The 17229-nt window shown below is 45.6% G+C and overlaps 1 protein-coding gene across 1 annotated transcript in view; it reads right to left on the minus strand.

Annotated features, from left to right (window-relative positions):
* LOC128699834 (uncharacterized) overlaps positions 1 to 17229 on the minus strand; it is a 40313-nt gene that overhangs the window by 8850 nt on the left and 14234 nt on the right. The window contains exons 2-3 of the mRNA XM_053792611.2: positions 7503 to 7767; positions 3515 to 3555 (exon numbers count right to left, since the gene is read on the minus strand). Of these exons, the coding sequence (XP_053648586.2) occupies positions 3515 to 3555; positions 7503 to 7767 (306 nt within the window). The remainder of the gene's footprint in view (positions 1 to 3514; positions 3556 to 7502; positions 7768 to 17229) is intronic.

A 17229-nucleotide genomic window follows, 5' to 3' on the forward strand; every position in this document is an offset into this window, starting at 1 on the left:
TTCTGCTGTTGGTATAAACTAGGGTATATTCTCTGTTGGTATAAACTAGGATATATTTCTGCTGTTGGTATAAACTAGGATATATTTCTGCTGTTGGTATAAACTAGGGTATATTCTCTGTTGGTATAAACTAGGGTATATTCTCTGTTGATATAAACTAAGATATATTTCTGCTGTTGGTATAAACTAGGATATATTTCTGCTGTTTACCTGGAATTTACCTGGAGAGAGTTTCGGGGGTCAACGCCCCCGCGGCCCGGTCTGTGACCAGGCCTCCTGGTGGATCAGCGCCTGATTAACCAGGCTGTTGCTGCTGGCTGCACGCAAACCAACGTACGAGCCACAGCCCGGCTGATCAGGAACCGACTTTAGGTGCTTGTCCAGTGCCAGCTTGAAGACTGCCAGGGGTCTGTTGGTAATCCCCCTTATGTGTGCTGGGAGGCAGTTGAACAGTCTCGGGCCCCTGACACTTATTGTATGGTCTCTTAACGTGCTAGTGACACCCCTGCTTTTCATTGGGGGGATGGTGCATCGTCTGCCAAGTCTTTTGCTTTCGTAGTGAGTGATTTTCGTGTGCAAGTTCGGTACTAGTCCCTCTAGGATTTTCCAGGTGTATATAATCTTGTATCTCTCCCTCCTGCGTTCCAGGGAATACAGGTTTAGAAACCTCAAGCGCTCCCAGTAATTGAGGTGTTTTATCTCCGTTATGCGCGCCGTGAAAGTTCTCTGTACATTTTCTAGGTCGGCAATTTCACCTGCCTTGAAAGGTGCTGTTAGAGTGCAGCAATATTCCAGCCTAGATAGAACAAGTGACCTGAAGAGTGTCATCATGGGCTTGGCCTCCCTAGTTTTGAAGGTTCTCATTATCCATCCTGTCATTTTTCTAGCAGATGCGATTGATACAATGTTATGGTCCTTGAAGGTGAGATCCTCCGACATAATCACTCCCAGGTCTTTGACGTTGGTGTTTCGCTCTATTTTGTGGCCAGAATTTGTTTTGTACTCTGATGAAGATTTAATTTCCTCATGTTTACCATATCTGAGTAATTGAAATTTCTCATCGTTGAACTTCATATTGTTTTCTGCAGCCCACTGAAAGATTTGGTTGATGTCCGCCTGGAGCCTTGCAGTGTCTGCAATGGAAGACACTGTCATGCAGATTCGGGTGTCATCCGCAAAGGAAGACACGGTGCTGTGGCTGACATCCTTGTCTATGTCGGATATGAGGATGAGGAACAAGATGGGAGCTAGTACTGTGCCTTGTGGAACAGAGCTTTTCACCGTAGCTGCCTCGGACTTTACTCTGTTGACGACTACTCTCTGTGTTCTGTTAGTGAGGAAATTATAGATCCATCGACCGACTTTTCCTGTTATTCCTTTAGCGCGCATTTTGTGCGCTATTACGCCATGGTCACACTTGTCGAAGGCTTTTGCAAAGTCTGTATATATTACATCTGCATTCTTTTTGTCTTCTAGTGCATTTAGGACCTTGTCGTAGTGATCCAGTAGTTGAGACAGACAGGAGCGACCTGTTCTAAACCCATGTTGCCCTGGGTTGTGTAACTGATGGGTTTCTAGATGGGTGGTGATCTTGCTTCTTAGGACCCTTTCAAAGATTTTTATGATATGGGATGTTAGTGCTATTGGTCTGTAGTTCTTTGCTGTTGCTTTACTGCCCCCTTTGTGGAGTGGGGCTATGTCTGTTGTTTTTAGTAACTGAGGGACGACCCCCGTGTCCATGCTCCCTCTCCATAGGATGGAAAAGGCTCGTGATAGGGGCTTCTTGCAGTTCTTGATGAACACAGAGTTCCATGAGTCTGGCCCTGGGGCAGAGTGCATGGGCATGTCATTTATCGCCTGTTCGAAGTCATTTGGCGTCAGGATAACATCGGATAGGCTTGTGTTAATCAAATTTTGTGGTATGAACTAGGGCATATTCTCTGTTGGTATAAACTAGGGTATATTCTGCTGTTGGTATAAACTAGGGTATATTCTCTGTTGGTATAAACTAGGGTATATTCTCTGTTGGTATAAACTAGGGTATATTCTCTGTTGGTATAAACTAGGGTATATTCTCTGTTGGTGTAAACTAGGGTATATTCTCTGTTGGTATAAACTAGGGTATATTCTCTGTTGGTATAAACTAGGGTATATTCTGCTGTTGGTATAAACTAGGGTATATTCTGCTGTTGGTATAAACTAGGGCACATTAATCTAACCCAAAGCAGCCTAAAATTGGAAATACTGAATAATCGTAGAGGCTTGTTATAATATATTTTAGGGAACCGGACAGGTGTCTCCAGACACGGGACTTAATAATATAGTTGACCTGTTTATGCATAATCATAAAGGATTATATTCGGAACAAATTAATGAATTATACTACGTAAAGAATCAATAGTTTTACTTAAATTATATTCTCAAGCTGAGGAATGTGATGCAGTTCGGATGGGCTTGTGAGGTCTCTAGGGAGACCTAATTATATGGTCACACCTGCCTTAGCAAGTAACAGGTTCATCTAACATCCGAGTTTACCGCTACATGACTCACGGAATACAGTAATACAGTACAGAACTAAATGGTTATAAATTACCATAATTTTTCAAAGGGTGGACCGGTAAGCCAGCGGAAGGCCTCGGTCAGATGACCAAAAGCTCCAAAGGCGGGTCATCCTATGACCCAGACCCGCGTCAGGAGACGCTTGTCCTGTTTCCTGATGAACCTTACCTAACCTAACCTGATTCACGAAATCGTAAGGACACGATTGCAAACAAACCAAACCACGGGTGGGGTTAGAACCCGCGATCAGTCACAAAACTCCAGACCGTCCAGTGGCTAACGCGACGGTCTGGAGTTTTCTCTCTGATTGCGGGTTCTAACCCCACCCATAGTATGGTTTTTTACCATTCCACCCGTTTAAAAATTCAATTCAATTAAGCTGTATATCAACTGAACGAGGCGACGTACAACCACCTGTTGGCTCAACAGAAGAAATCATACTGTTACCAACAGGAAGCACAAGTAGGTAATTTACACAAGTTACAATATAACACAAATATAATTAAGCAAAACCTGTTTAATTGTATTTATGTGCAGTTGTACCTAAATCAATGTGATCAAGAGCTCCTCACCGCCATCAAGGTACCTCCATTGAGGGGTTCCATCAAGGAACCTCCATTGAGGGGTTCCATCAAGGTACCTCCATTGAGGGGTTCCATTCCATGGAGGTAACTGGAGTGGTGCTTCATTTTTCCCCTCTTAATGGACGAAGGACCGCCACTCTTAGCACTGAACAACCCACACGGGTTTACCACTTCATATAAACAAATAAACCAAAGGCTCTCCAACTCATTCACACAAGAAAGGAGGTCCCTTGATGCCGGTGAGAGGTTCCTGACCCAAGGAACTGGACTTGATCTCCCTTTCCAAGAATCAAACCTGATTTCCCCCGCCCCCCAGAATTCCCACAGGCGCTGTGATCCCACGGGTTTAGCCTTCCCCATAAATAACTCACCAATTAATCGACGTCTCGTCTCCTTGAAAGATTCGCCAGATCTGTTGAATATTTACAGGTTTAACAATTACATATTTCTTGCTAAAATACATATACAAAGGCTGATCAATCGTGTTTGTTAACTTAAAAAAAATGAAATATGTTAAAATTTCACCTATATCTTCTCTAGAGTTAAAAGTTGGAATGGTTGGTTGGTTAATGGAGTTTAAAACCTGTCTAATACACGAGGGTCATTTAGGACGCTTGCAACTCTCACCAGACAAAAATACTACTTTAATACCTAAAATAGGGATTAAAGTAAGCTTTCAGAGTATATACGCTGAGAGAAATACACCTCTCAGTGTATATATCCAATTCGAGTTTATTTACAAAAATGGTTTAGAAAGACACGTAAGCAAACACTATAACATATTTATTAGAAAACGTTTCGGTCCTGGAACCTTGATCAAGGTTCCAGGACCGAAACGTTTTCTAATAAATATGTTATAGTGTTTGCTTACGTGTCTTTCTAAACCAACTTGTCGGTATTTATTACCAAGGTTTATACCATTTACAAAAATAATCGTCTAAGAAAACGGAAAATGATCATGGTGGAGCAGCAAGATATATACAGCGAGAAGAGTATTTCTCTCAGTGTATTTACATATATAGTTTACGCTAATTACTATCATAGGGCAATTAGTGGCGTCTTAAATCCTAATACAGGCTTACAATAAGGGAGTATATATAGTGGCGCAAGACAGGTGATATGTAGCAAGTGCTGCGAGTATTATCACGTTACAACAAGAGTCAAATTAGGAAACATCCTGTTAGCCAAGAGTCTTGATATACTTAATCTGATAGACTTCTTTGGTCTGGTGTTACCAATAACTAAGTTTGCCTCTAGATATTTCCTTCTACGTTAGTAGACAGCCTCTATATATTTCCTTCTACGTTAGTAGACAGCCTCTATACATTTCCTTCTACGTTAGTAGACAGCCCCTATACATTTCCTTCTACGTTATTAGACAGCCTCTATACATTTCCTACGCTGATAGACAGCCTCTATACATCTACGTTAATAGACAGCCTCTATACATTTCCTTCTACGTTTGTAGACAGCCTTTATACATTTCCTTCTACATTAGTAGACAGCCTCTATACATTTCCTTCTACGTTAGTAGACAGCCTCTATACATCTCCTTCTACGTTGATAGACAGCCTCTATACATTTCCTTCTACGTTAGTAGACAGCCTCTATACATTTCCTTCTACGTTGATAGACAGCCTCTATACATTTCCTTCTACGTTAGTAGACAGCCTCTATACATTTCCTTCTACGTTAGTAGACAGCCTCTATACATCTCCTTCTACGTTGATAGACAGCCTCTATACATTTCCTTCTACGTTAGTAGACAGCCTCTATACATCTCCTTCTACGTTAGTAGACAGCCTCTATACATCTCCTTCTACGTTAGTAGACAGCCTCTATACATTTCCTTCTACGTTAGTAGACAGCCTCTATACATCTCCTTCTACGTTAATAGACAGCCTCTATACATTTCCTTCTACGTTGATAGACAGCCTCTATACATTTCCTTCTACGTTAGTAGACAGCCTCTATACATTTCCTTCTACGTTAGTAGACAGCCTCTATACATCTCCTTCTACGTTAGTAGACAGCCTCTATACATTTCCTTCTACGTTGATAGACAGCCTCTATACATTTCCTTCTACGTTAATAGACAGCCTCTATACATTTCCTTCTACGTTGATAGACAGCCTCTATACATTATCTTCTACGTAGATCATTGTCACAGACGACCAAATTGATTTCCCTCCACATCATAAGAGTTGGACCTGCCTCGCATGGGCCTACTGGCCCATGCGAGGCAGGTCCAATTCTCCCATCTGCTTAAGCCAATGCCTTAACCTAGTCAGGTCAGTCACATTCACTTAAGGGAGGAGCACTGCATCTGACCTAGTAGCACAAGCTAGTCAGGTCTAACTCACACTCACACCCACTCGTGTATTTATCCAACCTATTTTTAGAACTACAAAACGTGACCTTGGTCATTACTGAAGTGGACACGGGCATGACAATGATCGTCCTGGCTACAGGCGTACTTGTGCTTAACTACCGTTACTAATACCATCCAAGACAGGTCCTGCAGTTTAGTATTTCCAAATTTGACAAACTTGTTGTTGCCCAGTCTAGCTAATGCTGCCTCTGCCATCATTATGTTACCTGCCTCTTGCCACCATAGATATTCTCCCGTCTTAGATGTCTGCACATTAGGATGAAGTCACTAGTAAGAGATTTTTCATCTAATAAATGTCCTGACCTGTACTTAAGTGTCTATATCCACTGAGAGTTACTCTAGTCGCTATTTAATATTAATCAAGAATGGTGGTACACAGGGAACATGCAGCCTTATTGACCTTCGTACATCGAAAGACTTTAAACCCCATTAACCAATCAACCCGTCAACCATCCAATATATGACTACATAAACAATATTTGAAATATAATATACTTTTTATGTATGGAGTGTAATTTAGGAATGGAGGGGGGATTGTTGAAAACGGAGTTGGGTATGTACAGCGTGCAGCAAGCGGGCGTTCTTAGCAATTGTAGTTGGTACAGCTGCGTTCAAGTATGTCCTGTATTCAACACACTCCACACAAACTCACAATTGTGCATGTTATCTTAGCTAGGTGCGAAGCATGGTTTGTCATACCCTAGTATGAGTAGTCATACAATATAAGAGTCAATAAGAAAGCCACACTTATGAGAGAAATCGTACGACAGTAGCCCGAAACATCGTCATGAGGGTCTTATCCAAAGTGTTTTTATAAAGTCATAACTTTCCAGGAAGAATCGACCACCTTTATAAAGGGTGGCTAATTAAGTGCTGCGGCCTTCTGACGTTACAGAGGGAAGTAAGTTAGCAACTTAGGACAGGCTACTTGACATCTAGGACACTTCACACTACTTGACCCTCTCCTGTCTCTAGATAGTTCACACCATATCAAATCTATCTGTTTGAGCATATTATTGCTGTTGCAAGCCAAGAGAGTTCTCATTTTCACTCTCCAAGTCTCTGCTCACCATTAGGTCTAACCTGTGTATGAATTCTGCCCATAGTATAAATACTGAACATACTTTCTGATGTTGGGGATATATGTTAAACCAAAACTGCTCTAGTGATATTATAGTAATGGTTTAGAAAACCGTCATGTAGATGTATAAGACACGTGCAACATTTCACCAACCAATGGTTTTTACCAGTCCAATACAGAGAGAAACATCTTCAACCGGTTTTCTCTGTACTGAACTAATAAAACCACTGGTTGGCTAAATGTTGTCATAATAAAGAAACATAAGTGAAGCATACGTCTATTTTCTTCATTAATCTTTGCTCTAACAGGCGGTCTTGTACTCCAGGTATTTTGAAGGTATTTGGGCTCATAATGTAGAACTTAACGTGCAAGAATGTAGTACTGGGAAAGGTACGCCTGTAAGTGAATCTCCTTCAGCTATCTTCTGTGTAAGTGAAATCCTTAATAAACGAAGCATAATGTGAATTAGATAAACTAAAGGGAGGAGGGGGCACAGAACAACTGAAGCACTGAATTTATTATTATTAAGGATTCGCCGGTATTCTCCCGGCCCGGGCCTTTTCCAAGTGGTGGCCCGGTCTTGGCTCCCTCTTTAGGGAGTGTCTGAGACCTAAGTCTCCCATGGGAGGAGGCACAAGTACCTCCTCATCTTTGGGACCAACTGTCCCCAGGCCTAGCCACAAGCTAGGCCTCTCTGGTCTGCCATCCCCGCCCCAAGGGGGGTAATGGGAATGACAGTCTTATGAGCTAAAGGCTCGGGCTCAGGCACCTACCCTACCCTAGAAGGGCTGGGCATGGTGTCGATCAAGTACTGAACTTAAGGAGATAATTCAAAACAAGAAGTATTACGTAAAAGTTGAGAAACAGAGAAAATAAATAATCTTACCCAGTGCTTGGTAATGATTTGAAATCATTTTCATCATCGTCATCATCTTCATAGCTGTCATTTTCATCGTCTACACGGAACTTTTTCACTTCCCTGCTGGAGTCCTCCTCCTCATCGTCATCATCATCATCGAAGTCTTCTTCCTCTTCATCGTCCTGTAATGTACTTGGGACTTGGTCGAGGGATTCTGTAAGCGACCAAGAATCCTGCGGAGGTTCAGCTGGGACATCAGCTGTATCTAGTTCCTCGACCACCACCGGCGACCCTAGTGGAAGCAAAACAAGTTTATTTCAGTTACCCTCGTACCTCGCGACCTCTGTTGACAGGAGGGCACATTTATAAAAGTTACCCTCTAACTTCGCGACTGTTGGCAGAAGACATTTATAATTGTTACCTATCATACCTCGTGACTATTGTCAGAAGACATTTATAAAAGTTACCCTTTTACTTCATGACTGTTGGAAGGAGAATTTACTATTATTAAAAATTCCCCGGTATACTCCCGGCCCGGGCCCTTTCCAAGTGGTGGCCCGGCCTTGGCTCCCTCTTTAGGGAGTGTCTGAGACCTAAGTCTTCCATGGGAGGAGGCACAAGTACCTCATCTTTGGGACCAACTGTCCGCAGGCCTAGCCACAGTCCCCGCCCTCACGGGGCTCGTAGGGAGAAGCTAGGCCTCTCTGGTCTGCCATCCCCGCCCCAAGGGGGTTACTGGGAATGACAGTCTTGTGAGCTGCAAGCTCTGGCTCAGGCACCTACCCTGCCCTAGAAGGGCTGGGCATGGTGTCGATCGGAAGGAGAACACATTTATAAAAGTTACCCTCTTACCTCGCAACTGTTGCCACAAGACATTAATAATAAATTTACCTGGTGGCATAAGCTCTCGCTTCACACGGTGAGTGTCCGGGTTCGATTCCCGGCGAAGGGGTAGAAACATTGGGCGTGTTTCCTTAAACCGGTTGTCTATGTTCACCCATCAGTAAAATAGGTACCTGGGTGTTAGTGGACTGGTGTGGGTCGCATCCTGGGATAAAACTGACCTAATTTTCCCGAAATTCTCAGCATAGGAAGCGGCTTTCTATATACATAGTAGGTACGAGAAATTATTTCACAAGGTCTTTCCTCCGTCCATCAATTATTGAATAATTTAGATATACATTAATTTTGATATAGAGATGTGGATTTGTATTTCTAAAACACAATACAAAAGGTGCCTTAAAGGGGTGGAGTGGTAGGCCTGTGGAAGGCCTCGGTCAGATGACCAAAAGCTCTAGTGGCGAGTCATCATATGACTAAAACCTGTGTCAGGAAACGAATACGAGACATGTGGGTTTTTTCAAGTCATGGGTCACATGATGGGTCACAGCATACTGCCAGCCCACACATGGGACACATGATGGGTCACACAACATACTGCCAGGCCACACATGGGACACATGATGGGTCACACAGCAGCTGCCAGCCCACACATGGGACACATGATGGGTCACACAGCATACTGCCAGCCCACACATGGGACACATGATGGGTCACACAACATACTGCCAGCCCACACATGGGACACATGATGGGTCACACAGCAGCTGCCAGCCCACACATGGGACACATGATGGGTCACACAGCAGCTGCCAGCCCACACATGGGACACATGATGGGTCACACAACATACTGCCAGGCCACACATGGGACACATGATGGGTCACACAACATACTGCCAGGCCACACATGGGACACATGATGGGTCACACAACATACTGCCAGGCCACACATGGGACACATGATGGGTCACACAACATACTGCCAGGCCACACATGGGACACATGATGGGTCACACAACATACTGCCAGGCCACACATGGGACACATGATGGGTCACACAGCATACTGCCAGGCCACACATGGGACACATGATGGGTCACACAGCATACTGCCAGGCCACACATGGGTCACATGATGGGTCACACAGCAGCTGCCAGCCCACACATGGGACACATGATGGGTCACACAGCAGCTGCCAGCCCACACATGGGACACATGATGGGTCACACAACATACTGCCAGCCCACACATGGGACACATGATGGGTCACACAACATACTGCCAGCCCACACATGGGACACATGATGGGTCACACAACATACTGCCAGGCCACACATGGGACACATGATGGGTCACACAACATACTGCCAGGCCACACATGGGACACATGATGGGTCACACAACATACTGCCAGGCCACACATGGGACACATGATGGGTCACACAACATACTGCCAGGCCACACATGGGACACATGATGGGTCACACAGCAGCTGCCAGCCCACACATGGGACACATGATGGGTCACACAACATACTGCCAGCCCACACATGGGTCACATGATGGGTCACAGCATACTGCCAGCCCACACATGGGACACATGATGGGTCACACAGCATACTGCCAGCCCACACATGGGACACATGATGGGTCACACAGCAGCTGCCAGCCCACACATGGGACACATGATGGGTCACACAGCATACTGCCAGGCCACACATGGGACACATGATGGGTCACACAGCAGCTGCCAGGCCACACATGGGACACATGATGGGTCACACAGCATACTGCCAGGCCACACATGGGTCACATGATGGGTCACACAGCATACTGCCAGCCCACACATGGGTCACATGATGGGTCACACAGCATACTGCCAGGCCACACATGGGACACATGATGGGTCACACAGCATACTGCCAGCCCACACATGGGACACATGATGGGTCACACAGCATACTGCCAGCCCACACATGGGACACATGATGGGTCACACAGCATACTGCCAGGCCACACATGGGACACATGATGGGTCACACAGCAGCTGCCAGCCCACACATGGGACACATGATGGGTCACACAGCAGCTGCCAGCCCACACATGGGTCACATGATGGGTCACAGCATACTGCCAGCCCACACATGGGACACATGATGGGTCACAGCATACTGCCAGCCCACACATGGGTCACATGATGGGTCACACAACATGCTGCCAGGCCACACATGGGACACATGATGGGTCACACAGCAGCTGCCAGGCCACACATGGGACACATGATGGGTCACAGCATACTGCCAGCCCACACATGGGACACATGATGGGTCACACAACATGCTGCCAGGCCACACATGGGACCCATGATGGGTCACACCGCAGCTGCCAGGCCACACATGGGAAACATGATGGGTCACACAGCAGCTGCCAGCCCACACATGGGACACATGATGGGTCACACAGCAGCTGCAAGCCCACACATGGGACACATGATGGGTCACACAGCAGCTGCCAGCCCACACATGGGTCACATGATGGGTCACACAGCATACTGCCAGGCCACACATGGGACACATGATGGGTCACACAGCAGCTGCCAGCCCACACATGGGACACATGATGGGTCACACAGCAGCTGCCAGCCCACACATGGGACACATGATGGGTCACACAGCAGCTGCCAGCCCACACATGGGACACATGATGGGTCACACAGCAGCTGCCAGGCCACACATGGGACACATGATGGGTCACACAGCAGCTGCCAGCCCACACATGGGACACATGATGGGTCACACAGCAGCTGCCAGCCCACACATGGGACACATGATGGGTCACACAGCAGCTGCCAGCCCACACATGGGACACATGATGGGTCACACAGCAGCTGCCAGCCCACACATGGGACACATGATGGGTCACACAGCAGCTGCCAGCCCACACATGGGACACATGATGGGTCACACAGCAGCTGCCAGCCCACACATGGGACACATGATGGGTCACACAGCAGCTGCCAGCCCACACATGGGACACATGATGGGTCACACAGCAGCTGCCAGGCCACACATGGGACACATGATGGGTCACACAGCAGCTGCCAGCCCACACATGGGACACATGATGGGTCACACAGCAGCTGCCAGCCCACACATGGGACACATGATGGGTCACACAGCAGCTGCCAGCCCACACATGGGACACATGATGGGTCACACAGCAGCTGCCAGCCCACACATGGGACACATGATGGGTCACACAGCAGCTGCCAGGCCACACATGGGACACATGATGGGTCACACAGCAGCTGCCAGCCCACACATGGGACACATGATGGGTCACACAGCAGCTGCCAGCCCACACATGGGACACATGATGGGTCACACAGCAGCTGCCAGCCCACACATGGGACACATGATGGGTCACACAGCAGCTGCCAGCCCACACATGGGACACATGATGGGTCACACAGCAGCTGCCAGGCCACACATGGGACACATGATGGGTCACACAGCAGCTGCCAGCCCACACATGGGACACATGATGGGTCACACAGCAGCTGCCAGCCCACACATGGGACACATGATGGGTCACACAGCAGCTGCCAGCCCACACATGGGACACATGATGGGTCACACAGCAGCTGCCAGCCCACACATGGGACACATGATGGGTCACACAGCAGCTGCCAGGCCACACATGGGACACATGATGGGTCACACAGCAGCTGCCAGCCCACACATGGGACACATGATGGGTCACACAGCAGCTGCCAGCCCACACATGGGACACATGATGGGTCACACAGCAGCTGCCAGCCCACACATGGGACACATGATGGGTCACACAGCAGCTGCCAGCCCACACATGGGACACATGATGGGTCACACAGCAGCTGCCAGGCCACACATGGGACACATGATGGGTCACACAGCAGCTGCCAGCCCACACATGGGACACATGATGGGTCACACAGCAGCTGCCAGCCCACACATGGGACACATGATGGGTCACACAGCAGCTGCCAGCCCACACATGGGACACATGATGGGTCACACAGCAGCTGCCAGCCCACACATGGGACATATGGTTGGTTACATAGCCAGGTGACAGCCCACACAGCAGTATCTTATCATCATCGGCTCAGCCTGGTAATCGACTTGAGGTTTCCAGTTAAAGTGTACAATGGTGTATTGTTACTGTATTTGGTAGAAATACAGGCACGTTTTGCAGAATAAGCTTTGGGACGTTTCGCTCTATGTAGAGCTTTGTCAGGTCACCATAAAGCTCTACATAGAGTGATATAGTGTCACAATACATGCTTGTTCTGGATCTCATATTAATGCTTGTTGGCAATCTAGCTTACACGAGGTCATCTATTGCAAATAAACCATACCCCCGGCCGGGATTGAACCCGCGGTCATAGAGTCTCAAAACTCCAGCCCGTCGCGTTAGCCACTAGACCAGCTAGCCACAATAAGATTCATCCAACTAGGTATATTTCTACACCATAGGAAAGTTAGCACAGGCACCTCTGTGACCACAAATGCAAGTTTTTACAGACGAATCTCCAGCTAGCGTGGCCGTGACGAACTCTAGCTCAAGTCCCTTCACTGCCGTCAACATGACTCAAGAAATCGTAATGACACGTAATGACCGCTGGTTCATATCCCACCCGTGGTATGGTTTGTTTGCAATCGTGTCATTACGATTTCTTGAGTCATCTATGATTTACTGGGTGAAAGGGAAGGTCAGCTGAAGGTCTCAGTCATGCAACCAAAAGTTCCTCTTGAGTGGGTCACCACATGACTATCACCAGCGTCAGGATGTATACACACCTCTACTTGTGTATACCACAAGAGATACATATTTCTCAGTGTATATACATCTGACTGTAAATATGATGCGTTGGGATGGTGTATGATGGGAGGAAGGTGGTGGGGACACACACACACACACACACACACACACACACACACACACACACACACACACACACACACACACACAGGTGTAGCCAGCACACGTGTACTGAAACATCTGTCTACCAGCCTCCTCACTACAACAAGTATCAACCTCTGAATTACAAATTCTGTTGACAATGAATATTTATATTTCCCGAAAATGCGGTGTATTATTATTATTATTATTAAATATTAGCCGGTATTCTCCCGGCCCGGGCCTTTTCCAAGTGGTGGCCCGGCCTTGGCTCCCTCTTTAGGGAGTGTCTGAGACCTAAGTCTCCCATGGGAGGAGGCACAAGCACCTCCTCATCTTTGGGACCAACTGTCCCCAGGCCTAGCCACAAGCTAGGCCTCTCTGGTCTGCCATCCCCGCCCCAAGGGGGCAAATGGGAATGACAGTCTTATGAGCTAAAGGCTCGGGCTCAGGCACCTACCCTACCCTAGAAGGGCTGGGCATGGTGTCGATCCAATGCGGTGTAGAGTTGTTACAAGTATAGTTGACAAGGTCTGCAGACTTAATGGGAAGTCCCTCGTTATGTAGAGCTAGTTTATAACTATTGTTATGTTGCATTAAGTTAGATGATTGGAATGTTATTCCACGACCACTTGACAATAGCTTACCATACCACAGGTGGGGTTTGAACCCGCGATCAGTCTCAAAACTCTAGACCGTCGCGTTAGCCACTGGGCCAATGGCTAACGCGACGGTCTGGAGTTTTGAGACTGACCGCGAGTTCAAATTCCACCCGTGGTATGGTTTGCAATCGTGTCATTACGATTTCGTGAGTCCTGACAGTAGCTTGATGGGGACCGAAGCCTTATATCATTTTTTTATTTTTATTTTCTCATCGGCAGTCTCCCACCGAGGGAGGGTGACCCAAGAAAGGAAGAAACACTGTCATCATCACTCACTCCATCACTGTCTTGTCAGAAGCGACCTGGCACTAAACTTAAAAGCTAAAATATATTAATACCCTTCCTTCAGGGTACAAGCACTGTACTTCCCACCTCCAGGACTCAAGTCAGGCTAACCGGTTTCCCTAAATCCCTTCATGTTGCTTGGCACGCACTCTAACAGCACGTCAAGTCATAAAAATCATTTGTCTCCACTAACACACTAATAGGTCTTCTAATAAATGCGGATTATGGGTATATTTTCCCAGCCACTGTATTTTGGCTGTATCTTCATTATGTTGCAGAGTACATAAAATTTTTAAACATAATTAAGACTTCAGTATAATATTTGTAATAGTTAATACAGAAATTATGTGAAATATTAGTGTTAACATACATAAAAATACAGTAGTGATGGCAGGTATATGAGAATGAATGGTAATTTAACCCCTATGAACAGTCTGGTTTTCATATATTAAATTATAATATAGTTTATCTTTACAGAATTTATGTTATATTAAGAAGGAAATATTAAATAGTATTTTTAAAGGAATTGTTAAGAGTTTTCTGGCAAGGAGTTGAAGTTTGTGTGTGTGTGTGTGTGTGTGTGTGTGTGTGTGTGTGCGCGCTACAGCTATTCAAGTGCCAAACAGCAGATCCTGTTCTCACCAAGTGTGTGTGCATATGTTTATGTAAACAGTCCTTATTTCCCACGTATGTACTACATATGTATTGTATATGTACCCGATCTCTTGGTTCCCACTGTACTGTCTTATGCGTTTAAAATTATGTTCAAAAATAAATACACTAGGCTTCACCTATATGCCGCTACCTCTAAATTCTATTAAATGCCAGTAAATGCTGCTTATTCTAATTCTGATAGCTCGAGGAGAGTGACCCCCAATTCCAGCTAGAGACAGGTACTATTGACCCCATGCAACTCAAACTAGGTGAATATTACTTGCGGCTGGCAGTGGAGTAACGTTGCGGGTCTGTCCTGTCCCAGAAGTTGAAGGTGTTTGATGCTTCTCAGTAATTTTTCCACTAACTTCCTGTATGCACTATAGTCTCTAGCTCTTCTAATATTTTCACTCACTCACTGTATTTACTGACACATCCATACATATCTCTTATCTCCCTGGTCTTGAGTCGCACTTATTCTTCAAATACCCCACTGCGTTATTATGGCAACACTATTTAGGCCTGACACAACCGTTCACCCTTCCAATGGCCCTCACTAAACACTCAGCCACTATTTCCTTTGTTTTCTTTTCTGTGATCATTTATATTTCCTTTTTTTCGGGGCTTAAGTGATTATATGCACTCTTATGCGTGCACACACCTATATCTCACACTCTATTCCTTATGGCAGTCAGAAATTATCACCAAAACACGAGCTCAAACCGCGTGACTCCTCCACGAGTGTGTGTGTGCGTGTGTGTGTGTGTGTGTGTGTGTGTGTGTGTGTGTATATGTGTGTGTGTGTGTGTGTGTGTGTGTGTGTGTGTATGTGTGTGTGTGTGTGTGTGTGTGTCAAATATGTGGTTTTATTAGAGAAATTCTTGTTTCTTGGTTAGGTTGTGCAGTGATTATAACCATAACCACAATTTTTAAAGTGGTGGAGTGGTAAGCCAGTGGAAGGCCTCAGTCAGATGACCAAAAGCTCCAGCTGTGGGTCATCATATAACTAAGATCCGCCTCAAGAAACACTTGTTTCTTGTATTGCGTCTGTGTGTTGTGTTGCAGCTTTCCAGGAAGAATCGGAGCGTTGGGCTCAAGCTCCTAAGTGTTCCGTATATATAATATGCACTCAATAAACATGAAAGTCCTGTTTACTGAGTAAATTAAGACTTTTCAATAGTGTGTGTGTGTGCACGTTTGTCTGGAACTTGACTGTTCATTTAAACAGTTGGGTTCCGTTGGGTACCAATGTGTTTTAGATACCGTAAGTGAGGTAAACACAGATTACAGAGTAGCAGAGAGCGAGTAGTGTTGTCTTCATTTTATCCTCTGGTACTGTCCCGGTCCGGGTCAGTACCAGGGGATGGTGACCCGGTCTTGGCTCCCTGTCCTGGGAGTGTCTGAGACCTATGTCTGTCATGGGAGGAGGTACAAGTACCTCCTCATCTTCTGGGACCAACTGTCCCCAGGCCTAGCTACATTACCCACCCTCACGGGGTTCATAGGGAGAAATTAGGCCTCTGGTCTGCCATCTTCCTCACCCCAGGGGGAGGCTCGTTAGTGTTGTCCGAGAAACATAATGGCGTATTTTAATGTTCATTATTTTCTAAGGCTGATTAAACAGAATCTGGCTTTAGGTTCGTATCCTCAGTGGCATTTCTTCCGGGGTTGAAACCCAACTGGTTATGAACGTATATATCAGTATATGCAATAATATCAGAGTAAACACGTGATATCACAATATGCAGAACAATCACTGTGAAAAAAATAACGAAATCCCAAGCGCTTTCGTGACTTCACATTATCAAGGAACTTTAAAAAAATCGACAGGAATGCATATAATGTGTAGTCTTAACCATTTTTATGCATTCCTGTTGACATTTATTTTTGATAGTTCCTTGATAATGTGAGAAGTCACGAAAGCACTTGGAATTTCGCTATTTTTACACAGTGGTTGTTTTGCATATTATATGAATTATATCTTCACAGATGTTTATAATAAAGGCAAGTTGGAAATTGGCCCACAGGTGTTGATGTGTCTGGCCTCTGCCCTCATGACTGACCAATCTGGCACAATATTCTGACTTTGACCACTGTAAATAAAGCATTACCACTTAAACTTGGGATTTCTGTGTGTGTGATCTAAGTCATGTCTGCATCAATAACTTATTAAGTTTGTAAATAGTTCGTTACCACTGTAACTTGTTCATTACCACTGTAACTTGTTCAATACCACTGTAACTTGTTCATTACCACTGTAACTTGTTCATTACCACTGTAACTTGTTCATTACCACTGTAACTTGTTCATTACCACTGTAACTTGTTCATTACCACTGTAACTTGTTCAATACCACTGTAACTTGTTCATTACC

This window comes from Cherax quadricarinatus, chromosome 81 (assembly GCF_038502225.1).
Source record: "Cherax quadricarinatus isolate ZL_2023a chromosome 81, ASM3850222v1, whole genome shotgun sequence".
NCBI lineage: Eukaryota > Metazoa > Arthropoda > Malacostraca > Decapoda > Parastacidae > Cherax > Cherax quadricarinatus.